At 35.9% G+C, this 26,991-nt stretch overlaps 1 protein-coding gene across 4 annotated transcripts in view; it reads left to right on the forward strand.

Annotated features, from left to right (window-relative positions):
- SMAD4 (SMAD family member 4) overlaps positions 1–26,991 on the forward strand; it is an 86,458-nt gene that overhangs the window by 42,720 nt on the left and 16,747 nt on the right. For all 4 annotated transcript variants that reach the window (XR_006729339.1, XM_045528058.1, XM_045528057.1 and 1 more), the window contains exons 2-8: positions 8,266–8,641; positions 9,410–9,584; positions 10,041–10,070; positions 14,142–14,357; positions 17,367–17,486; positions 17,582–17,698; positions 19,060–19,110. Coding sequence is in view for 3 of the 4 variants with exons in the window: in XM_045528058.1 (XP_045384014.1) it covers positions 8,393–8,641; positions 9,410–9,584; positions 10,041–10,070; positions 14,142–14,357; positions 17,367–17,486; positions 17,582–17,698; positions 19,060–19,110 (958 nt within the window). In the remaining variant the exon portion in view is untranslated. The remainder of the gene's footprint in view (positions 1–8,265; positions 8,642–9,409; positions 9,585–10,040; positions 10,071–14,141; positions 14,358–17,366; positions 17,487–17,581; positions 17,699–19,059; positions 19,111–26,991) is intronic.

Raw genomic sequence — 26,991 nt, forward strand, 5'->3', positions numbered from 1 at the left:
AACTAGTTCGGTGGGGCATGCTGGCTCATGCCTATAATTCCGGACGCTGAGGTGGGTGGATACCTTGAGCCTGGGATTTTGACCAGCCTGCGCAACATAGTGAGAACCTCCTCTGTATTGTTTTAAAAAGTAACTAATTATCTGTATTATTGATTACTGATTGGTTCCACTGTTTATGTGGTTAATACTTTATTGCTGCTATTTCTGAGGATGTTAGTAATTCAATTTTTGTTCAGTTATTATATATTAGGGAACATGTAGCAGTCAAGCTTAAGTAAAAGGGAGGGGTTCATTGGCTTGGTATGGAGATAGAGCTGGCCTCAGACTGCTGGATCCAGAGTCTCAACCAGTATCATCAGAACTTGGCTTTGCTTTCCTTTCTGTTTAATTCTCAGGTAGTTTCCAGGCTAACTACTCCAAACTTCAAGTCAGCATAAAGAGGGCTTTTTTTTTCTTCTGTGTAGTTTCCATCAGAAGTGTTGGAGCTGTGTCACTGGCCTGGCTGGGGTTCTTTTCCATCTCTGAAACAACAGTGTGGCTGGGGGGTGGCTCTGATTCGGCCGGGAACTGTTCTATCTGCCGAGATCGGGAGATTCTTCTTGGAAAATCAGACTTCTGTTACAGAAGTGGAAATATGCGCCGGTAGACAAAAACAGATGCCACCTGTAGTACTGTTGTTCCTTCTTTTAACAATCTCTATTAATCTAGAAAATGTTAATTTGGAAATAAAATTATTTTAAAGCTGGTCTACCAAAATGACTTTAAATTTAAGACCCATGGGTACGCAAGAAGTATACCTCTCAATTTGTCGCTTGTAGGACATCTTAAAACTTACCACAGAAACATTCTTTTTGTTGCTTTGATTGCATTGTTAAACTTTTGCACTCTTGGAAGTTTTGTTCCAACTGCCCTCAGTTTGAAGAACCTCAACTTGATGTCTAAAATCTTGTCTCTAACTTGTGCTACAGGCCTGTACTAAGCCTGAACACCTGGTAAGCCTATGCTTAGAATTTCTTTCTAGTGATATTTGATTTACCAGGCCAGGCTTTTTTCCCCCCACCTGGTTAAACTTAAGCGTTTTTCTCAAATATTTCCATACTAAGTAGTTTATTGATTAATGATCAAAAACACTTAAAACTTCTAGAAAATATACCTGTATGTTTGACACTTACAATACAGTCAATGCAAAAGTAAACTAACATCAGAGGACTAAAAATGTCAACACTCATTAACTAAAATTTATGATTTTACACGAGAGCCTCAAGCCAGTATTCAGCCTATTTAATTTTAGAGAGTGTCTTAATTAGTTTGGTTATCTGGGTTTGGAGTCCATTGGCTGTTACATCTATGGTCAACGTCAGGTGACAGCTTACGATTAATAGCAAGGCTGGAGGAAAAAACACACAATAGGTAGATAGGAGAACAAACCTCATCCCTTTTGCTGACTCTTTACCTCCCATTACCTTTTACTTTATCTAATACCTGTATATGCTAGTGACTTTTTTTTTATTTTTTTAATCATTCTGTCTTCTGGATCAAGGTGACTTTCAAATAGGCTTAACTTGTCTACTAAGCTCTTCAAACTCAGTGTATCTAAAACTGAATTTGTTACATATCCCCTTTTAAATCTTATTCTTTCTTTGTTAGTTAACCTGTCAAGGAAATGGGTCATCTTTTGTCTGTCCCCTTTTTTTCACCCTTCATATTCAGTTGGTTAAAGAGTCCAGTCTGTTCTACCTAGAGAAACCCCCTTGGTTTCCACTGCTCATACCCCAATCTAGGATCTTATCACTTTTCTGATCATTGTTTCTTAACTGGTTTTCTGTTTCCTTTTCCAAAGTTGTTCTTCGTGTTCTCACTAAAGTTTTCTTTCTAATACAAATCTAATGCTGTTATTTCTCCTCTCTTTCCTACCATGAACCTACCCTAGATAAAACATGTGTTCTCTTATACCTCTCTGCTTTGTGATTTTCCTTCAGCCTGGCAAATTCTTGTTCACATATGGTAGTCATTAGTACTATTCTACCAGTACTCTAATGGCCCTCCTCTGGCACATGGTAGTATTGCATTTCTTTGTCTCCCCCATCCCTCCCTTGAAATTAGGCATGGGCCAAGGTTTCTCAGCCTCGGCACTGTTGACATTTTGGGCTGGGTAATTTTTTGTTTGTGGGGTGGGGGCGGTCCTGCGTGTTGCAAGACATTTAGTAGTGGCCCTGGCTGTTGCCCACTCGATGCCTAGTAGTACTGCGCCTCCCCCACCTCCCCTTTCTAGTTGTGACCATCAGAAATGTCTGCAGACATTGCCAGATGTCTCTTGAGGGACAGAGTTGCTCCTGGTTGAGAACTCACTGGCATGGCCATATGACTTTGGCCAGTCAAATGTGAACATAAATGATAGCCTTTAAAAGATGGTGCATGAACTGTCCTGTCCCTTCCCTTGCCACTTAAGCACATTTGTAGAGATGGAGCCTTTGTCACTCTAATCCCTGAGAGATGACCATGAATAGTGCCTCCAGTTGATCTATGATGAACATGTAGCATAAGCAGAAAGTAAACTTGTTTTAAGCTATTGATATTTTGGGGGTTGGTTGTCAATACAGCATAGCCTAGCTGATCCTGACATATCACGGTAAGATTTAGCTTACCTGTGAACTTTCCATGCTCCCTCATTTATAGTCCCAAATTATTTTATACCTATCTCTTTTATTAATAGCATTTATTGCTTACTATAATAATATGTTTGGGTCTTCTAGATCAGTAGTTCTTAATGGAGCAAATACTGCTCTTTAAGGAGTATTGTGGAAATTTGTAGAAGGAACTTTGGTGGATGGGGGCCAGGGATGCCATCCTGCAATGTGAGAGACAGTGAAGAATTATTTTGCATCCCACAAGACTTCTAAATCTCTGGAAATTCCTGAAGGAGGAAGACATAATTAGCTTAATATATATTCACTTTTCCAGGAATTAAATTTCTCTTAATTTATTTTCTTAATTGAAGTTGTTTTGTTTGGAATTTCTTCAGGAGTTCGCCATTTGAGAAAATCCATGTTACCAGCTGCAATGCCATTGTGTTATTTGAGTTGCCAATGCAATACACCTGTCTTAGAAGGTCTGCATTGATAGCTGCCATAGTTGTGATGATTCTACCTAAAAGTGCAACCATCTAACTTCTTATACATTCTAAGCTAGTTGGTATGCGTGAGCATTTATATATGGGAATACACATTTTATTGTATATTAATCTTTTCCTCCTTTTTATTACAGTTAGGGCATTGTTACATTTTTAAAAATACGAGTTAGTAGTTTAGAATTTTGATGTAGCTAAGGAGGTGATTATAAATTGCTAGAAAAAAAATGAGATGTTGGTCTGAGAGAGTTGAGATCCATTTTCTGAGTATGTGCTACTTGTCTTTATATGTGTAGTGCTTTGTACGTGATACATACATACAGTGTTTGCTGAGTTGCATTTAATTACCACAGTAAGTCTGTAAAGTTGTCAGGGCAGAAAGTGTTCCCATTTTATGGAAGAGAGAATTATAAGAGATGTTAGTTAACATGTCTATTCTTGCCGTTAGAACTTCAATTAGAATATATAATTTTATTTATACCAGTATTATGCCCTTGTCTGTCATACTTCCATAATTTCCAGTCGTTTTTAATGTAGAAAATATATCTATACATCCCTGCTGGTATAATTTTTTATACATGGAACTTTTAATTATGTTTCAGGAACTTGTGGTCATAAGACTACAACAAAGAGAAAGATGAGAAAGCTGTGTTTAAGAAAGCAAGGTCATTTTCATTCATGTTCAAAGAAACTTGTAATTAAAACAACCTTTGAGATACAATTAGGCCCCCAAATAGCATGAATTTTAGAAATGATGACATCTGAGATTGTGGTGAAATAGTCACAGACACTTTAATTACATTATAAATTGGTACATATCTTTCGAAATATAATATCAGAAAATGAGTCCAATAAAATTGTTTGTACTCTTCAAAATTTATTGTAAGAAAATTCTACAGAATAGGCCAGGCGTGGTGGCTCACACCTGTAATCCTAGCACTCTGGGAGGATGAGGCTGGAGGATCACTTGAGCTCAGGAGTTCGAGATGAGCCTGAGCAAGAGCGAGACCCCGTCTCTACTAAAAATAGAAAGAAATTAGCCAAACAACTAGAAATAGAAAAAATTAGCCAGGCATGGTGGCACGTGCCTGTAGTCCCAGCTACCAGGGAGGCTGAGGCAGGAGGATCACTTGAGCCCAGGAGTTTGAGGTTGCTATGAGCTAGGCTGACTCCACGGCAGTCTAGCCCAGGCAAGAGAGTGAAACTCTGTCTCAAAAAAAAAAAAAAAAAAAGGAAAGAAAAGAAAATTCTACAGAATAAATAGCTGTAGTCAATCCACACACACTTTCATGGTGTTTCTCAGGAATTGTGCAGGTGCTGGGAATTTCTAAGATGAAAGGGATTGCTGTTTTCTTGAACTTCTAGATTTTTGGCAATGTGTGACAAATACATAATCAAATAACTATAATGTAATATGTTAAATTGTAGTAGAGGTATGTTTTAAATTTGAGGGAGGGTTCCAAGTAACATACCAGGAAATGTACAGTAAACACAAGCAGCTCTTTGGGATTGCGAGGAGATGAGACAGTGTGTTAGGGAAAACTCTTGGAGAAATGGAGATATTTAAGTTGCACTTTGAAGGATGGCCAGGACTTTACTGAGTGGATAAAATGGGTCTGGATGTTTTAGGCAAAAGAAATAGCGTGAGCAGGTATCTGAAAGCACATACAGAGATGCATTCGTTGGACAACATGGAGCACTTACCTGTCCTAAGAATTGGGCATATAATCATAAATAAGACAAGTACGGTCTCTGTCTCCCTAGAGCTTTCAGTCTAGAAATTAAAACTGTTGTGAAGGTGGCATTCAGAGATTTCAAACTGGTGGTTCTCTTGGGTCAGTTTTGAATTGAAGTTATGTTTTGTTTGGCATGCACATTGGTTTCTCGCAGACCCTCTCCTTTCCTTCCTTTCCCCGTAATAAATCACCAACACTCAAAAATGAGATTTCCCATTCCAATTTTTTGGTTTCTCTTTAAATTGAAGACCTGGCAGCAGTGGGCCAGCATTCTCAAATGCCACTTCTGGAAGTAAGTAGTGGCTACCCACTTTAGATGGGTATGCATTTGTTCCTCAGTACCTTTCTTTACACTGGGCACATTGTGTTCGTTTATAGAACTTGCCTGCCTCCTCTGTGCATTTGAGTTGTGAGTCCTGGATCAGTGGTTTATTTCTGTCTCTGCCCTCCTATATTTTCTTTGACAATTTTTAATAGAAAATGCAGAAAAGTGCATAAGGTGTTTTAGGAAAATATTCTTTTAAAACAATTAAAATAAGCATTTGAATATTCAGACAATAGCTACTTTTTGCTTAACACTATGTGCCCAGCACTTTAATATAGATTTCTTCCTTTGGGCTCTATAAGCCTTTTTAATCAGAGAGTTCAGGGAATTTAAGTAACTTCATTTGTCTGACTACGTGATGTGAAAGCTGGCTTTCTAATCCAGACCTCTGACTCCAAAACCCCCCATGATAATCTTTGTTTATCTGGAAGGTGTGTCTTCAACATGTATTTATTGAATGTGAGCAAGTGCTATAAGACGTAAAAACCTGCTGCTTTGCATGGGGCTTATAATAAATTGAAGAGACAGGCATTTATGTAAAAAGGATAACAATAGAAAGAAATATTAAATACTGAGTGATTGCTATAAATTCTAAGGAGGCTCAAAACTGTACCAGTGGCGGGGAGAATAGAAAGTAGGAGACAGTGCCGGGCATAGTGGCTCACACCTGTAATCCTAGCCTTTTGGAAAGCTGACACGGGAGGATCACTTGAAGTCAGGAGTTCCAGACCAGCCTGAGCAAGAGTGAGACCCTGTCTCTATAAAAAATAGAAAAATTAGCTGAGCTTGGTGGCACACACCTGTAGTCCCAGCTACTCGGGAGGCAGGAGGATTGCTTGAGCCCAGGAGTTTGAGGTTGCAGTCAGCTATGATGATGCCACTGCACTCTAGCTGAGGTGACAGAGTGAGACCATGTCTCAAAAAAAAAAAAAAAAGAAAGAAAGAAAGAAAAAAGAAAAGAAATGACTAAGGTAAAGAATCTTGTAACTTTGTGAGGGAATGGCGTAGTGAAAGAAAGGGAGGCCAGAGGTGATTTGCTAAACTTTCCAAGGCCGGGTAATTGAGTTGAATTGATGCTTTAACAAATAAGGTTCTTCAGAAGAGGAACAGGTTTGGTAGAAAAATGATGAGTTTTATTAATTTTAAGGGAGCGTTTAAAGATTCATATAAATAGCAAAAGAAAATAAAAGCAAAATAAGCCTGGAATGCAACAACATCAATGAACAAATAAAATACAATCCAGCATATAAAGTACAGGCTCCAATCCTGTTTTATCATGTTTATTCTTAGGCTGATGGCCTTTTCCTATTCTATGTAGGATCTTGAGGTCAGATAAATTACTTTAGTTTTCAACAAGTTGAATGGATTCTTCATTAATATTCATTTTCAGTATTTTAATTTTTCTGCAAAATAATTTACCTTGTTGCTTTTATATATAAAAACTTTTGAGGAATTCAGTGGTCTCTTTTTAAATAACAGTTTTATTGAGATATAATTCAAATGCCACAAAATTCACTTTTAAAAAATGTACACACAATTCAGTGGTTTTTAGTATAGTCACAGAGTTGTGCAGCCATCACCACTATCAATTGTAGGACATTTTCATTATCCCCAAAGAAACTGCATACTCATTAGCAGTCATTCCTCATTCCCTTTTCCCTCGGCCTCTGGCAACCATGATCTGCTTTTTGTCTCTATGGATTTGCCTATACTGTATTTTTTTTATATAAACGGGATCATAATACAAGATGTGACCTTTTGTGATGGATTTCTTTCACTTAGTATATGTTTTCTAGGAATATCCCTGGTATAGCATGTATCAGTACTAAATTCTTTTTTATGGCTGAATAATGTTCTGCTGTTTGGAATTTCATTTTATTTATACATTTGTTAATTGACAGCCATTAGGTTGTATCTATGTTTTGTCTACTATGAACGTTCACGTATGAGTTTTTGTGTGGACATAGGATTTCATTTCTCTTGGGTAGCATTGTGAAGAGTGGAATTGCTGGGTCATATGGTAACTGTTTAACATCTTGTATAATTGTCAGACTGTTTTCTGGAAGTGGCTGTGCCATTTTGTAATCCTACCAGGAATGTGTGGGGGTTCCAGTTTCTCTCCTTCCTCCGCCATACTTACTGTCTTTTTGACTTATCCATCCCAGTGGGTATGAAGTGGTATGTTATTGTGGGTTTTGTTTATTTTGTTTTTTTGTTTGTTTTTATGAGATAGGGTCTTACTCTGTTTTCTGGGCTAGAGTACAGTGGCATCATCATAGCTCACTGAAGCCTCAAACTCCTGGGCTTAAGTGACCTTCCTGCCTCCCAAATAGCTGGGACTACAGATGCGTGCCACTAGACCCAGCTACTTTTAAAATTTTTTGTAGAGATGGGGGTCTCACTATGTTGCTCAGACCAGTCTCAAACTCCTGGGCTCAAGTGATGCTCCTGCCTTGGCCCCCCAAAGTGCTGGGATTATAGGCATGAGCCACCACGCTGGCCTCATTGTGGTTTTGATTTGCATTTCCCTAATGACTAATGTTGAGCATCTTTCTGTGCTTATTGGCCATCATCTTTGGAGAAATGTCTGTTAGAATTTTTTTGTCCATTTCTAAATTGGGTTTTCTTTTTGTTATTGTCAGTGGTCTTTTAACAGAGGTAGGTGTTGTTAACTGCCAAGTAGCATTTTGTACCAGATGATGGTGAATTTTTCGTAATATAGATTAGTGATAGACTTTTAGGCATAACTAGTTGTTAATCAAGAATACTTTATATAAAATGTGCATCCTTATAAGTAATCCTTTAAAAAGTCCTGCTAAGATTTTACTTTAAGGTGACTGGAACAGTCAGTAAGACTTGATTGAGCATGCCTCTGTAGTAATGAGAAGACCTAACTTTAATATTTTTGGAATGTCAAAAACAGCAACGTTTTAATTAAGTAGTTTTAAACTCTAAGCATCAAATTTTAATTATGTACATTGAGTCTTTGACTTAACTGGAGCAATTTTGTCTTTTCCCAAGTAATTGAATCTACTTTGTGAAATGTGTTCTCATATCTTTGTTTCTTTTTTTTTTAGGTTATCCTGAATACATGTCTAACAATTTTCCTCGCATCGTCAGCCATTGTTTTTCACTGCCTCTAAAAGATAAAAGTTGCTCCGGAAATTGGAGACATATTTGATTTAAAAGAAAAAACTTGAACAAATGGACAATATGTCTATTACGAATACACCAACAAGTAATGATGCCTGTCTGAGCATTGTGCATAGTTTGATGTGCCATAGACAAGGTGGAGAGAGTGAAACATTTGCAAAAAGAGCAATTGAAAGTTTGGTAAAGAAGCTGAAGGAGAAAAAAGATGAATTGGATTCCTTAATAACAGCTATAACTACAAATGGAGCTCATCCTAGTAAATGTGTTACCATACAGAGAACGTTGGATGGAAGGCTTCAGGTTAGTCTTATACTAGAGTTTTTCTATGTCTTCCGTGGTGGCAGATTTTAAAAAATTATTGTTTCCTTTTAAGTTACTATAGGATAATTTAATGCGTGCTCCATCTCTTCAGATACTGTGCATCCTGTACCAATATGCATTATGGGAATATGTGGAAGAATATGCAAAAGATATGTCTTAAAAGTTTTTTAATGTTCTGACTCAAAAGTTCAATGAAGAAAGTTTGGAAAATAAAAATAAAAAGCAGAAGAAAACCCCACATTCTGAGAGAACTACCTTTAGCACTTTGGTATTCATTCTTATAGCTGTTTTTCTTTTTTGGTATTGTATGAACATTTAAACATCTGAATTGTACTTATTTCTTTTATAATTTAGAAATCTGACATCATTTTGCACTGATATCAAATGTTTCAGTGGTCACATTTTTCATGTAGAACTACATAATACATTTCCTGTACTTAAAGAAACTTACAGAAATCTTATGTCATTAGATTTTAAAATTTCATTTCAAAATTTTAGGCATAGTTTCTACAAGAAATTCTTTTTGCATTTTTAAAACCTGGCACAGGACTTAAAGTTATACCTAGGTTCATTTCTACCTCTGATGTGTGCAATGGCCAAGTTAGTTATTTTAAGCTTTAATTTTCTCATTTATGAAATGGGGATTACAATACTGACTTTGTAGGATTGTGAAGATTAAATGAGAACATATATAAAGTGTCTTGCATAATGTCTGACATGTAACTGATGCTCCTTTATTTTTCCTAGGTGGCTGGTAGGAAAGGATTTCCTCATGTGATTTATGCTCGTCTCTGGAGGTGGCCTGATCTTCATAAAAATGAACTAAAACATGTTAAATACTGTCAGTATGCCTTTGACTTAAAATGTGATAGTGTCTGTGTGAATCCATATCACTATGAACGAGTTGTATCACCTGGAATTGGTAAGTAGACTATGCTTTGGTCCTTAGAATAATAAAAGGAAAAAAGATCTCAGTAGTATTTTAATTTTTCTAAGTGAAATTATAAATTTGGAGATAGCCCAGGACTTCAAATAAGGTTAAAGAATCAGACATTTTTTTAAGTATTTAAGTATTTAAATTTGAACTTGGTAAAAAAATTTGTATTTTTACTGCTAAAACTGAGGAGTATATAGTTGATATTTTGACCATTTAGAACATTGTTTTTGAAAAACAAGATAGAAAACATTATAGATTTGAATAGTTTATGTATTAGATATTTGTGCTATTTCTCCTTAATTGAAATGGTTCGTGAAGTTTTATAATTTCTGGCTTAAATTTACATTCTGTAATTTTAAATATAATATTTTTTATTTTAAATATAATATATTGTCATGGTAATGATTAATGTTTCATTTTTTTTCCCTTTAAAAAATTAAGATCTCTCAGGATTAACACTGCAGAATACTGGTAGGTAATCTTACAACTTTCTGTATTTTCTTTCATCCTAGCCTCTCTGTTTGTTGACCTAGAATTAGTTGGTATGAATGCCAGTAACATTGACAAGAAAAAACCTTACTGCTTTGGAAATGTGGATTTTTAGGGGACATGCGTCATCATTTAAAACTGGATTTACACTTTGGGAGACCGAGGCCGGGAGGATTGCTTTAGGCCAGGAGTTTTGAGTTTGAGTTTGCAATGAGCTATAATCATGCCACTACACTTCAGCCTTAGGTGACAGAGTAAAGACCCTGTCTCAAAAAACAAGCAAACCTAAAAAACCCCTGGATTTAAATAGGCTATTGGGGACCAGGCAGGTGCCTGTAATCCTACCGCTTTGGGAGGGCGAGGCAGGATTATCACTTCAGCCCAAGAGTTCGAGACCAGCCTGGGCAACATAGCAAGACCCTGTCCCTACAAAAAATTTAAAAATTAGCTGGGCATGGTGACGCATGTCTGTAGTCCCAGCTACTCAGGAGGCTGAGCCCAGGAGTTCAAGGCTATAGTGAGCTGTGGTCATGCCACTGCACTCTAGCTTCTGTGATAGAATGAGACCCTGTTTCTAAAAAATTAAATAGGCTATTGGCTTTTTGGATTTGAACTGCAATTTATGAACTTAAGTACCCTAAGGAATATGATAGAGGAGTGCACCAAAAACATAAATACAAGGTAGAATATTTTTGAATTACTAAAAACTGGCTATTTTGAAGAAAATCTCACAGAGCCAATTTTTAAAATCGGTAGTAAGTACCCATAATGTTTGGTAATTTGGAATCATGTATAACATGTCCTTTAATAATACTAGTACTGTAATTTTTCTTCATTTCAGTCTAGCTGATTTTTAAGAATGATATTGTTGAGAATGATTAAAAATTACATTTATTAGTATTTTTTTCAATTTTGTTGCATTTTGAGTAAATAAATCAAGGCTACTTTAAAGTATACACCCATCACAGCTAATCTAATCCCATTTTTAAAAAGAAAAATGTTTTGAGGTGAGAAAATGAAACACAAGTGGGGGGTGTGTTTTTTTTTTTTAGTGTAATATTTGAGAACAGAGTTTTATTAAATCTGTAGCTCTGCTACTTAGAACTTGGTAATGAACTAAAATTTCTGTAAGAACTAATTCATTTGCAGAGAAACTCTGATAAAGAATCTCTATTATCTTGGAAAGGTGTGCTGTTGTTCTGGAGGGGAATTAGCTTGGCACCTAAAGTTGCATAATTGTAGAGGTGGGTCAAAAATATCATGTGACCTTAAAATTTAGGAAGAGCACGCAAGTCTACTTGTTTTTATTCTCCACTTTTCTTTCATGTCACTAATACTAGATGATGCCAGTGCCTTGTGGTACTTGTTAATGATTACTAGGTTTCTGATAAGTGTGGGTTGTCAATAGGAGCTGTTGTGGTCTGGGCAGGGTGGCTTTAAGATCAGGTAAAGCTCTGCCTCTTTGCCCCACGGACATTGATATCACATCACTTCTGTTTTTGGAAAGTAAACACCCTTCAGATCTTCACCATTCTTGCTCAGTCCATGTTTTTGGAGAATTAAAACATTTAGCTCAGTGGATATTAAGGGTTGGGAGACTGTAATGATAATTGTATCAGAATCTCTCTACGGAGTTTGGGCTTGGTGGCTTACTTACACCTGTAATCCCTAGCACTTTGGGAGGTGGAGGTTCAAGGATTGCTTGAGGCCAGGAGTTTGAGACCAGCCTGAGCAACATAGCGAGACTCTGTCTCTATCAAAAATAGAAAAATTAGCCAAGCACCTGTAGTCCCAGCTACTCGGAAGGCTAAGGCAGGAAGATTGCTTGAGCCCAGGAGTTTGAGGCTGCAGTGAGCTTTCATGATGCCGCCGCATCTAGCCCAGGCAACAGAGCCAAGACCCTGTCTCAAAGAAGAAAAAAAAAGAATCTCTCCATGGGAGTGGTTGTGAGGGGGTCCAAATTCTGAATGCTTATCACATACCTCATCCTAAAATTACTGCTGTTCTGAACACTGGTTATTGATGGGATTGTATGGGTTGATAGCCTCCCTTTAGTGACTCTAGGGCTGTGTTCAGCCTGTGTATCCCCCTAGTGGTGGTTATGCAAAGACAGTTTGCAGTGGTTTATTTCCTCAGAAAACAGCAGATGTTTCTCATAGCTCCTTCTAGATCTGGACAAAGAAATAATATAAGACCAGACCACTGGAAGTTAAGAAAATGGAAAAGTTTCTTCACTTTTGAGTTGAAATCTTATGGTAATCATTTGCAGCCTGTTTCATCTCTTTCATGAAATTTTCCTTGACCACATTGACATATGTATTCATTTTAACAAATATTTAATAAGCATGTATTGCCTGGTAGTGTGTTAGGTTCCAGAGATGCTAAGATAGTAAGATATGTTTTCTCCACTCTAGGGAGCTCATGATCTAGTGAAGGAGAGAAAAAGTAAATAAGAGAGTGATAGTACCATTTGACCAGTGCTGTGGCCTGCCTGCTGATGTTGATAAAGAACACAGACCTAGGGTAGGCCCAGTGGCTTCAGCTTTTTTGTCGCCTATAGAGAGTACATTTTTTTTTTTTTTTACCCCTTGTGGAACATTTATATATACATATATGTAGTAATACATTATTCTCTTTATATATAACTACTCTAAAAATATGGTTCAGTAATAATAGCTAACACTGAATACTCATTGTGTATCAGGTACTGAGCTAAATGATTTATGAGTACTGTGTCATCATTCTCATATTACTTCTACATGATAGGTGGGATTGTCCACACTTTACCAGATGGAAACACTGGTGCATGGAGAGGTCAAGGGACTTGCCCAAGATTAGACAGCTAGGAGGAGCTGGAGTAGTGTATGCTATTAGATATTAAACAATAGAAAAATAATACAGGACTATAAGCTCCACGAAGGCAGGGATATTTGTTTATTGATATATCCCAAGTACTAGAACAGTACCTAGAACATAGATGCTTAAGAAATACTTTTTCAGTGAATGAATTTGTTGAATGCTAGACCATGAGGGAAATACTTAATGGTTTGGTGTCTTTTTCTGGACTTGTTTTTTTGAATAGGCAGTAGATGGTCCATAAATCAAAATACTATAAAAAGGTATACAGTGAAAAGAAGTGCTCCTACCCCTGTCCCCATTCCCCAGTACCTCAGGTAATCACTTTTATTAGTTTCTGGTGTTTCCTTCCAGGATTTCTTTATGCAAAAAATACTTGTATTATTTCCCTCCTTTCTTACACAAAAAGCATACTGTGCACACTGTTCTGTACCTTGTATTTTTACTTAGAGTATGATTGTTTTTTTAAACAGCCTATGATCTCAGTGTACAGTAGTGTTTCATAACTTTTTTTCTCTTGGTAAAAATATATCGCAGACTTCTATCTTTGTAGATACCTTCAGTTTTACCTAAGAAACATATATTTTAGGTTATTTGATTAAAGACACCTGTAGACTGGTAGAAGTCCCAAACTTGTATTTGGAAAGTTTGGCCAATATATTAAGGTGAGAAAAATTTGAATCATAACTATTTAAAAGCAAAGTACAGCTAGTACTTGGAAATGTCATGATTGCCCATTAAGCTGAAGAGTCAACTGAAAAGCAGAAGCAATAAGTATCAAGTTGACCAAGTATATCCTGAAATCAGCTAGCAGTGCCAATATATTGGTTAAAAGATCCCAGTCACTGTAACAACAAAAAACCTAAAATGTCCAGGAATTAATTAGAGATGTCAAGATTTTTCCAGCCTTTTGGTTTTTACCTACGTCATGTTATATGTTTAGGTGATTATTATTCTAGGTTTATTAGCTGTTGGAATATAGTCTAGCTTCAAATTTGAGTCAGATTGATAAAATACACGTGTTGCTATTACCTCTAAGAAATTGGCTTTTGCTGATAATGTAGTAAACTTTTAAAATAATATGAAAAAAGTCTCAATTGGAGTTATTTATACTATAGTTGATTTTAGGCCTTATGAGATTTTTTTCTGGGAATAGAAACTTATAAAAATTAAAAATATGTTTAATTTTCTACATAGGTCCACCACCAAGTATGTTGGTAAAGGATGAATATGTTCATGACTTTGAGGGACAGCCATCGTTATCCAGTGAAGGACATTCAATTCAAACCATCCAGCATCCACCAAGTAATCGTGCATCGACAGAGACATATAGCACCCCGGCTCTGTTAGCCCCATCTGAGTCTAATGCTACCAGCAACGCCAACTTTCCCAACATTCCTGTGGCTTCCACAAGTGAGTTCTAGAATCAGATGTAGTCAGCAAGTTGAATTTTCCCAATCGTTGCATATTTATATGTAGTCACTTGTAGGAAAACTCCAAGTAAGTAAAATTAAGAGTGCTATGATATCTTTCATAGGTAAACAAATATTAAATAGATCTTTGGGTTGGTCCTAGAAAAAATGATGTTTGTAATTTATTTAAAGGTTCTTATGTTGATATACATTCACTTGGAATTTAAGTAATGACTTTGATTTTAATATTGATTTTAAATTAGTGATCTAATTTGTACTTTACTATTACATGCAGAAGTAAGAAGCTTGAGTTTTCAGATAGATTTTAGGGAAATATTTAAGTTATTCACAGGTAGGTAGATGTTTATTAATATAAAGATTAGTGTTACTGGATTTGCAACCTTTCTTTTAATCCAGTGTTCTTATTTTGCTTTATCTAGGAGAATAAATATTACATTGTAGTAGTCATCTCATTCTCACATTGTACAAACTTAGAAAAAGAGATCTTGATAAACTTTTTATAACATATCCTTCAAGATAGACATTAAGTCTTTTAGTCAATTTTGATACAAAGCTAAATTCTACATCTCTCTTTTTTTTTTTAAACATACTAATTTTTTCAAATAAGTCTATTTCAAAAGGGTTCTTCTTCTCTGGCAGTGTTACAGGAATTAGAAGCCCTAATAAGGTTCAGGTTTTTTGGAGCCTGATCATGTGACTTGGTTCAGTTAGTACTGCTGTTTATTTTCACAGTCACCAAAGGCTGGACAGTTTGCTGCTTGGCAAGTGGAGTGGTTTTTTTTTCTCTTCTTCTCTTTTTCCTTCAATTCACAGAGCATTGTCTTGGTATGTGTATGGTATTAGTTGTATCTAAATCCACATCAATAGATTTTTGATAGATCTGGACTCATACTTGGTTAGTTGCTACCAAAGGGACCACTATTTTATTTAATATTAGATCAGATTCATTTTAAGAATTTTATCTTTGGAATAAATGGGGACTGATTTCTATAATTGTGAATTTTCAAATATACCACATTTCCCCCTCTTTAATACATTTCACTACTTCAAAGCAATATCTTTTTGGTTTGCTTATGTAAGAGATGACAGTCTCTCACCATGGACAGCATATTCTAAGTGGGTCATATAGGTTAAGCACAGCAGAATCTGGACTCTTAATTGCTTGGTGCTTCTGTTATCTAGTTTTTATTTACCAATTTGGGAATATGGTTGACATACAATGGGTAGTAATGGAAAATAAAATAAGGTACGTTACAGCCACTTGAGCATAAATTAGTGCTAGAGCGCTCTGTTTATATTATCTGGAGATTGAATTTCTGTGCCTTTACTATGTCACTTTACTAAAGTGACTTCATTTTGACTGTTCTGTTCCCTGGGGCTGAGTCCAATTCAAAGACCAGAAAAAGTGATATGAACGAAATGCAGCTAATTTTGTCTCAGTATGTTTTGGTTAGATATTTACAATTGAATAGTAAATACTGTAAATTTCAGAACTTGTGGCAAAATGGTTCCTTAGATCTCAGAAAGTGTATTGATAGAAAATGAAAGGAAAGAAGTTGGACTAATATAGAGGAATTGGCAGGCTGTTTTCCATGAGCTGATTTAGTTGTATTATTTATCTTATGCACTTGGAACTAATGTAATGGAAACATCCAATACAGATAATTCTACCGGGCCACTTTACAATTTATGTTCATTTGGTACCTGAATGTCTTCAAAGTTTCTTTTTAAATATCTGTAAATTAAAATCATTTCATTTCTCCTGTGTAGTGATAGTTTTTTTTTGTGTGTGTTACCTAAGAATATGTAGAATTGTTAAAAATGAGCAAAAATGTAATTAACCTTTAAAGATACCTTGCAGAATTTTGGGGGATGAGTAGAAAGGGAGGTTGCTAAAAATAGTATCTTTACAAATAAACAGTTCGGGGAGTACTGAAATTTTCTCCTTAGCTTTTGGTTTTACAATCTTAGCTTTAATGAAATGTCATCTGTAGAGAAGGTGTTCCTTTTCCATGATACTTTGAGCAATGGTGACATTGACTCTCTTCCATCTGATTATACTCCCATTTAGATGAGGAAAGAATGAGGTGATGCCAGTGACAAATAATTATAAAATTTAGTGCTTTCCAAATGGGATAAACAATTGACTAACTACTTGCTTTAAGAAATCAAGCTTTTTCCACTTTAAAAAAAGAGGCTTAAAAATGTAAGAAAGTAAGCAGTATCACAGAATGGTTTTTTTGAACAGAAGCCAGAGAGGAAGTTTAGTCCTCCTGGTGTATTACATGTAGAGAGGGCAACTAATGTGTAAATCTGGGAATATGTTGTTCTTGAAAAGACGTGATTCTTGGCTTATAACAGCACATGAAAAAATTTCAAAGTAGACTGATAGGTGTTTTTTCATTTGTTCTTAACCACTAAATGCTCTATTGATTGGATAGTGGAGCTGGATCTTTTTTAACTTCCTCATTTTCCCCATCACATCCTATTTAAAATATCTTTCTGTTCTGCTTTTCTTTTATCAAATCCTAGCATTCTGCCATTACCAGTACCAGTGCTGATAATGATTAATTTTCCAATTTGCAACATTATCTTGAGCCTGGATTTTTGAGGTCCTAATCAGAAAGGTCCATAGAAAGCTGGATGGAGTGGCCAGTGGTGAACTGATGTGCTTCTGAAGAAGTTATTAGTTATTGCGATAGATTAGACATATTAGAATTTTGCTGGCATTTGAAGAATATTTGTGAAGAAATAGGTCACTAAAATTAGCTAGACATTGCTTAAAATGGAATAATTTTGAGCTTCTTCAAGTTAAGGTTTGCCTTTATAAATGACTAGGTTTTTTATTTGATAGGCCATGGGTGAGTTCCACTTTTTACCCATCTTTATAGTTGTGGATTATCAGATATAATTGGTCCTTCATGTATTATAGAAAATCGTAGAATTGGATCTATATATGTGCCATGTTAATGTCTTCTTGTTCCTCTAGGTCAGCCTGCTAGTATACTAGCAGGCAGCCATAGTGAAGGACTGTTGCAGATAGCATCAGGGCCTCAGCCAGGACAGCAGCAGAATGGATTTACTGGTCAGCCAGCTACTTACCATCATAGTATGTGCATGCTTTTTAAAATCTTTTAAATAGTTGAGAAAAAAATAGGCAGCCTTTATAAAAGCAAATTAATCCATGTGGGCCTTAATTTTTAGACAGCACTACCACCTGGACTGGAAGTAGGACTGCACCATACACACCTAATTTGCCTCACCACCAAAACGGCCATCTTCAGCACCACCCGCCTATGCCGCCCCATCCCGGACATTACTGTAAGCTCTTGTTTTTGTTGTAAGGGCTTTTTCTTTTGTAGGACTTTGTTTTCTTTCTATTTTTTAAAAAACGTTTTGCATCTTTTATTCATCCTACAATTTTGTTTCATTAAATAATTAGTGCTTTTCAGTATTTTTTTGTAAACGGTATTATTTACTTTTCATAATTATGTTCTCATACCTTCTTTATAGAAGAGTGATATTTACTAAATACATTTATTTCTCTGCTGCTAATGTTTCATTAACACCACATTGATTTCCATTCATTTGTTTGTTTGCTTTGTATGTATTCTTAGATCTCATGTGTATCTTGTATATCCACCCAAAGTGTATTGAAACCCCTTGAGTGCTAAGTTCTCAAGGTTTCCCTCACCTTAGTATTCACTGCAGCATAGATACTCAGTTGTTGAATCTGTAGATACTCTGTGCAGGCATGATTGGGAGGGATACCCTATAGATAGCCTATAGTTTCAGGCAGAATAGGAACACTGTTCATTTGGCTTAGTAAAATTAAGAGTATAAATCTTTCATATATATAAAATCCCTTACCTCTCATTGTAAGATTAATAGTAGTACCAAAGAATACTTAAAATACAGAAAAGTATAAATAATAACTCAGAATCCTACCACCCAGAGAAATCCACTTTTAATATTTTATCGTTTTCCTTCCAGTCATATAAATGGGTATATATAAATTATGCGGGGGGGGGTCATACTATATGTATATTGTATATATCTTGCTTTTTTTCAATTATGTTACTGTTTTTCCACATCTTTAGAGAATATACTTTTTAATGGCTGCCTGGGTCAGCATAGGGGTTAAGAGTGCTGAGTTTGGGGCTTTAGCTGTGTGACCATTGGCAAGTTATTTAACCTCAAGGGGTGTTGTGAGAAGTAAATGTAATAATGTCTCAACACACAATAAGCTTTAAATGTTGTTAACTACTATTCCATTATATAAACATCCTTAATTTAATAAGCACTTGTTTTTAGAAGAGACTTAAAATTTTAAATTATTATTATACATTACAAATTATACGGTATTACGTGTTACATGAATAATTTCTTTATAATCTACATTAAATATCGCATGTACAACCATTTGTAAATTGCTTAATTGCACTTGGCACATAGTTCTAAAATGTTAATTATTAAATATCTACAAAAGTAATTTAAGAGTATTTGTTTATTATACTTATAAAGTAATATAAACTAAGCTTTTAGGTTCTTAGACATTGTATAAGCTTGTTCTAAACAAGTCCTAAGGTATGATAGTTATATTTAAGTAAGGTCTATTAAAAGGTTTAGCATTGGAAAACTTTTAATAAATAAAAATGGGGTTTTTATTGTCGTTTCTTTAGGGCCAGTTCACAATGAGCTTGCATTCCAGCCTCCCATTTCCAATCATCCTGGTAAGTGTATTTCAAAATTGATTTCCTATATTTGGATTTTCTTCACGGTGACTGAAACATACACATATAAGTTTTAATATAATTAATTACAGGGTAACTTGATTTCTAAGATAAGGACAATATTCATTATGACATGAGTTAATCAGCAGTTTAAGAGTAGCTGTTAATAGTCACACATAGAATGTCTGTATTTTAGCTGAAAGCATAGTTCTTTTCTTTTAGAGATAGTTAAAAATCAAATATAAAGTATGGAAATGCTGACTTCAGCATTGAATAAATAATCAGCAGAATAACATTAGGTTTCAAAATAGGACAGCTATAAAACTATAGCTTAAGAAGCCAGGGAAGAATCTTAGGTAGATGCTGAAAAGAAAAGTAATTCACTGTATCTGTCTTAGAAGATAGATTTAGGAGTCTCTGGTTGACTAGAATTTAGAAACTATTGATGAAATTGTGTTAAAAAGAGTAAATAGCTAAGTACCTTTTGAAGTTTATACATAATTTTGAAACTACAGAAAGCATTTGAAAATAAAATACCGAGGGTCCCTTCCAACACAAACATAGGATTTTGAAGTTTTTTCCTTTACCCCTTCATATCCATTTTTCTTAGCTTAGAAAGATGCAAACATACTACTTTAGCTCATAACCTTAGGTTTTTTGTAACCATAAAATTCAGTTTTGCTTTTAGTTAAAAAAAAATTATTATGAAGAATTTCAAACATAATCAGAATAGTATAGGAAATCCCCCCATTGCACCCATTCTTCAGTTTCAGCTAATGGGCAATCTTATTACATTCATATCCTCCCCCTTTCTGCTATCTGTATTGTTTTAAAGCAAATTCATATAATTGCTTTATTTGTAAATACATTAATAAATATTCCCAATAAAGATTTTAAAAAATGTATAAACATAGTACCCGTAATGATTAGTTTACTGGGTAGCTTACAGTTCTCAAGTAGATCTACATGGTTTTCTTCATGTACATAGTGTTCTGTTATTACTTGTGTTGGTTCCAATTTTTCTTCTAGCTGTTTAAAAAAAGTTGAGGGGAAGATCTTTGTATTTATAACTTTTCTTATATTTCAGTTTCAGAGATTAGTAGAATTTCTAGACCACATTGCTCTCCAGTGGCAGCATGAGAGTAGGAGAACCAGTTTTACCATGCTCACTGGCGGTAGATGTGAAGTTTAATAAACTTTTTGCTGATTTTGGAGGCAAATAATATTTGTTTTGGTTAGGAGAAAGTGCTGGTGGGGCAGAAGCATGTTTTTTAGTTATACATATTTACTAGTTAAATTATCCTCTTTGATGAATTTTCCATATATGTTGTGTATTGTGATTTTAAACATTTTTTGTGGGTCACGCCTTTACATAAGCATTTTATTGAGAAATGTAATATACAGAGAAACATAATACTAGTGTACAGCCTAATTTCACTGAAGCTAACACCTGTGTACCTACCACCCAGATTGAGAACTAGAACATTGCAGCACCCCCAAAACCCTCCTGCCTCATGCTTTGTGTCTCAGTCAAAACCTTTTTCTCTGTTCTTCCTAGAGGTACCACTGTCCTGCTTTTTATAGATGTCATTTTTTTCTTTTGGTTTTTTTTAAAGTGATGAATACATTCCTAAACAGTCTCATTTAGTAGTTTGGTTTTACAAGTTTTTGAAATTATATAAAGAGAATCATTATATCAGGATCTTAATTTGCGTGTGAATATATTGTGATAAGAGGGGGAAACCTAGAGTCTGAAGAATGAGAATTTTTCAGGCTCTCCTTGAGAGTCAGTGGTGGCTCCTGGCAACTTAGTGGGAGAAGGTCTGCAGGAGCAAGGGTAATCAGGGCTCTGAAGACAGACCTTCCCTGGATGGAATCCTGGGGTGGGGGTGGGGGTGATGGCATTTAGCCAGTCATTGGACTCATTTTTGAATTCCGCAATTGCCTTTGGCCTCTTGATATATATACTTCATTCTTGCGGTAGAACTGATATTTAGGGCATTTAGGCCTAACAGCTACTGGTGGTTTAGGGAATAGCATTATCTAGTTGAGGATATGTATATGTAGCAGCATGCACTGGCATTAAAGCCTCTTTCTTCTTCTTCTTCTTCTTCTTTTTTTTTTTTTTTTTTAAAGAGATGGGGTCTTTCTGTGTCCAGGCTGGAATCAAACTCCTGGGCTCAAGCAATCCTCCTGTCTCAGCTTCCTGAGTAGCTGGGACTAAAAGCCTCTGTCTTTGAGTAGAATAAGGAAATGACATAATGGTGAGGCTATGATCCTGAAAAGGTCTCTGTCCAGTTGGTTGCAGGAGGGGATTAGCTCTGCATATATGCCTTTAATGGGGCCAGGAGGTTTAGAACCTAGATAGTCTTTGGCTGTGGATACTAATGGGGCACTGAGGAGTTTGACCTCATAACTGTTCTGTTCATTTCTCCTCTTGTACTGCTACAAGAACATTCTAACTGGTCTCTGTGTGAGGAGCACTTCTAGTCCTAGTACCCTCCTTCTCACCAATTAATCTCTATTGCTGCTCAGTATTTGTTCTGCAGTTTGACCCTACTTATGTTATTTCTCTGCCTAAGTACTTGCATTAATTCCCCTACTCATTGCTTGGCCATAGGATAAAGTCCAAATTCCTTAGCTAGGCAGAAAAGCGTGTCTGGTCTTTGTCTTTGTGTACTTTTCTGGCCTTTTTTTTTTCTTGAGACAGTCTCTCACTCTGTTACCCAGGCTAGAGTGCTGTGGCATCTGTCTAGCTCACAGCAACCTCAAACTGTTCGGCTCAAGTAATCCTCCTGCCTCCGCCTCCCAAGTAGCTGGGACTGTAGCTGGTACACACCACCACACCCAGCTAATTTTTTTTTTTGTATTTTTAGTAGAAATGCAGTCTCACTCTTGCTCAGGCTGGTCTGGAACTACTGACCTCAAGCGATCCCCCAACCTTGGCCTCCCAGAGTGCTAGGATTACAGGCGTGAGCCACCATGCCTGGCTTCTAGCCTTATCTCTTGATTCTTTAACCATCCTGAACTGCTTACCTAAGATTGCTAGGTATATCATCCTTCTGTATTTTTTTTAAATGCCATTCTTTGCCTGATATATCTTGTATTCTATATTAGTTATCTGCTACTGTGCAACAATGACCCCAAAACTTAGCAAGTTAAAACAACAATTACAATTTATGATATCACTTAGTTTCTGTGGGTAGGGATCTGGGAGTGGCTTACTTGGGTGGGTCTGGCTTAGGGTCTCATGAGGTTGCAGTAAAGGTTTTAGCTGAGGTTACCATCATCTGAAGGCTTTTGTGGGGCTGGAAGATTCACTTTCAGTGTGGTTTACCGGGCAAGTTAGGGTTATTGTTGGTAGGAAGCTCCAGTTACTCTCTGTATGGACTTATTTTAGAGCTGCTTGAGTGTCTTCATAACATGATAGCTAATGAGTGATCAGGAGAGAGTAAGACAGAGCCTCAGTGGTCTTTTAAGACTTAGTCTCCTAAGTCACATTATCATTTTGGTAAAATCCTATGTCATGTGAGAGGGGACTGCATAAGGATGTGAATATCAGGAGGTGAGAATCATTGGAGGCCATCTTGAATGCTGGGTACCATGCACCCCTGCCCTCCCAAGTGTGGCAAACTCAAGATCCATCTGAAGCATACCACCGTTCGGAAGCCTCATCCCTTGTCTCCTGCTACCTAGTATTTTCTAATCATACTAAATTGTAGTTACTACTTTGTATGTCTGCTATCCTTGCTTAATGCAAATAGAAAAGAAACCAAAGTGGAAAATATTTATATAGGTATATGGTCAGTGAAACCGCTAAAGGTCTGATTATGAAATGCTAAAATCTACCACAGACCTAGAACCATTTGAATAGGAAATATGCATATACCTCTGAGTCTTTTATATATGTCATCATCATCACAACATTAATATATAGTAAATCTATTTTGAGAAATTATGTTTGAATATAGTTACATACATGTTTCAGAAAATAGGTGATATAGGTTGTAGAAAATGAAAATAAATAATATTGGTCATTACCTTTGTATTAAAGATTTCAGACAGGCAATATAGTTGGTATTTCCATGCTTTGACTTTGATAACAAAGTTGAAAAACTTTTCAGCTTCTAAACCTTTTTGGAAAAGGTTAATCACTTCATTTCTTTTTCAGGGACTTTCTCGGTTTTTGCTTTTTCTTAAAGTTGAGATATATTCATCAAATTAAATGTTGATTGCAGATTAAAGGGTTTCTTCAGTGTCTTTGAGGTTGTTTTGTGTTCAGATTCACAAATGGATTGGAAACCAACAAATTTCCAAGTTCCGGTGCACTTTAGAGCAATCCTCCATTCAAGAGAGTACCTTTATGTGTTCATAAAAGATTCTTATTCAGATCTGAATAATAAAAGGCATAATTTATAATGAGTATGTTAGGTGCTTTAACTGCTTTTTTTTTTTTGAGACAGAGTCTCGCTCTGTTGCCCGGGCTAGAGTGCCATGGCGTCAGCCTAGCTCACAGCAACCTCAAACTCCTGGGCTCAAGCATTCCTCCTGCCTCAGCCTCCCGAGTAGCTGGGACTACAGGCATGCGCCACCATGCCCGGCTAATTTTTTCTGTATATATTTTTAGCTGTCCATACAATTTCTTTCTATTTTTAGTAGAGACGGGGTCTCGCTTTTGCTCAGGCTGGTTAACTACATTTTTTTACTTTTTCTTGAATGACTTTATTTCAAAAATTAAAGATATGCCTTGAAGACTTCAAATTTTTTATTATAATTAAGCAATATTTGATGATAAAACTGTGCTGTATAATACATTTCTCTATTATAAAAAATATTTAGCTAAGTTCTTATATTGTAAAAAGAAAAAATTTTAATGTTGTTAACTCAGTCTTTTTAAGAACCTTTTCTCTGGCCAGCGATGAACAGCCCATAAGTTTAGGCTTTATGAAACTGGCTTAACTTCACTAATTTAGGAGCAAAAACTAAAAATATCAGAGTTAGCACATCTCTCTTACAAATGAGTTGAGGCATTCAGAAAGCCCACTCTATACTAATTCTAGACTTCTTCCATTGAGGCTAGTTTTGAGAAGCTGCAGTGTTGTCATTTACATGGCATTTGGTCCTTGGAGGCAAAAAAGAGCAAAGAAATATCCAGAAAGGTTTAATAGGTGTTTCATATTACTCTCTTCTGTTATAAAAATAAGAATGTTCCCTTCTGACTGTTCAGCATATTGAGAGTGGCGTAGAAGTGTTTTTCACATAGTATTTTGTATCCCAACACTGCCAAATTTTGGGGACCCACTTTGATCTCCCTCTTTCTCTTTCTGTCTTCATAAATAGTAACCCGCTTCCTCTTGCTTTCCTAGGCTTTTTTTCATCCCTGGTCTATGGTGTAACTCTGATGCCAGGTTGTTTTTATCCTTGTTTCTTAAAACTCTTTTTCCCAATAATAGTAGGTCAACTAAAACTAAACCTGTTCAGAGATGCAGCTTTATATAACCAATATGGTTGTGTTATATGGTGTCTGAAATATTAGGCAAACAAAAGAAATCCTTTGGTGACTGGGAAGTAATAAAATAAGGTTTAAGTGCAGTTGCAGATGCTGTAATTCGTGATGATGAAAGTATATTTTTCTTAAACATATGGAGGCTGTAAAACCTCCCCCCTTTACCCCTGAATTGACTCTTCATGGAAAAAAGGTTGCTCACCATCACACTGTACTTCCGGATTGTATCCTTCAGTATGAACTGGGAAATGCACATACTTGGGACCTCATCTTTTCACCTAGTGTTATAAACATTCTCAACACCAGGGCATTGTTTATAACAAAATTTACTGTTTGGATTAATTGTTTAAAGACCTCTTTTAAAGTGCTATTATTGTTTTGTTGCCACCAAACCATTGAGTAATTATCTTGTCTTAGACAGTCTCTTTAGTTTTAGCTTCAACCAGTATACCTACCAGTTGTTTGCTGAAGCTTCTTGTCCACAGCATAATGTGATATCTTCAATAAAGAATTTTACTATAGAAAATAACCTCATAAATGCTTCAAAGCTGGCTTTTTAAGAAGATGCTTTTGTGTATCACTAGTTTTTATGTTCTAGTCATAACCAACTACATTAAAGGAATGTTTGTTTGTGATGAGTTGATTAGATTGACATAGCAAAACATTCAAATTTTTTTTTTTAAGTTTTTGAATCACCCAATCTTCACGTGGTTTGTTTTATTAACTTGTCATTGGAAAGTACTTTATTGCTTGATGGCATTTTGAAAAGCACTTAGGTACATAGCCTTTGTAAGTTTTTTGTTTTTATTATTTAGAGACGGGGTCGCGCTCTGTCACCCAGGCTGGAGTGTAGCCACATGATCATAGCTCACTGCAGCCTTGAACTCCTGGGTTCAAGTGATCCTCCCACCTCAGCCTCCTGAGTAGCTAGGACTGCAGGTGCAAGCCATCACGCCTAGCTTATTTTTTTAAAAAATTCTTTGTAGAGACAGGGTCTTGCTGTGTTGCCCAGCTGGTCTTGAACTCCCGGCCCTAAGTGATCCTCATCAAAGCACTGGGATTACAGGCCTGAGCCACCACACCCAGCCTGTTTTAATTTTAAACATCAGTCATACTTCATGGTTTTTTTTTTTTATTTAGTTTGAAAAGATCCGGGTTTTTTGTGGGTTTTTTGTCATTCTAAGTAATGTCAGATTGTTGAAAATTTTATTGCTTCAAATTCTAGTGTAACGTTCATAAGTAGCAAATTGAGATGCAGATAACTTTGCAGACAAAATTGTGCCACTCTCCTTTTCATTATAGCACTGGCCTTGTGTTTTTCTTTTTCTTAAAAACGTCAAACCCATTTCTACTCTAGGGTGTTTGCTTTTGCTTTCCTCTCTGAAGTGTTCTGTCTAGTCTTCACATAGATCCAAGGCTTTTCAAGTGTTACTTTTTCCGATAGGATGCCCCCCCACCATCCAGTCTGAAGTGTTCTTCCTAATCATCTTCTGTACCTTGTTTTATTTTATTCATATTGTCATTATCTGAGTTATCTTGTTCAATTTTTTGTCTGCCCTTACACCTCTGTGAGAATAGAGGATGTAGCTGTTTCATTTCTTGCTGTGTATACAGTGCCTAGAGTGATCCCTAGATACTCTGTTAAGATACCTGTTAAATGAGTTAAATAAAGGAAAACCACATAATTTTTGTATATATGGGCTTGATGTAATAATTGCTGTGTTCAAATGAAAATTAAAAGTTACTTGATCAGCAGTATTTGCAAACCAAACCAAGTAATGCCTCTTTTCCGCCCCTAATCATCTTAAATTATTTTAAATCATTTATTGTTCAAGTGAGTACACTAAACACATCTTTAGAGTTAAAATTGTCGTTAACATGAACTGATTTCACTAAAAATATCTGTTGCTATGGCATACCCGCACAGATGGGACGAATGACCTTTCACTCAAGAGACAATTGAGAATCCCTATGTTCAACAACTGTGTGGTTAGAGTGTAATTAAGCTTGACTCAGGGCCTGGGATAGCTTACTTGCTTATGCACTTTCTCAGTTAGGAATCTATAAAAATATGCAGTGGATTGATGTTATTCAAGAACACATCCATGAAATACATCTTAGAGTCAGTGTGTTTTAAAAAAAATCAAAGTTCAGATACATGGAGAATATGTGCAGTCAAATAAAACATTGTAAAATTATTTTAGATTCTGATTACTTGTTTTTTAAATTCAGTTGACTTTGATCCTTTGAGGTAAGAATCAAATGCCAGATTTTAAAAATGACTTTTAGAGTTTCAAGAATAGTGCTAGGTACAGAAGGCATGGAAATTCCTACTTTTTAATGCATCGTTTTATTTTCATCCAAGTCTTTGAGTA

The sequence above is a fragment of the Lemur catta genome, chromosome 16 (genome assembly GCF_020740605.2).
Source record: "Lemur catta isolate mLemCat1 chromosome 16, mLemCat1.pri, whole genome shotgun sequence".
Taxonomy (NCBI): Eukaryota; Metazoa; Chordata; class Mammalia; order Primates; family Lemuridae; genus Lemur; species Lemur catta.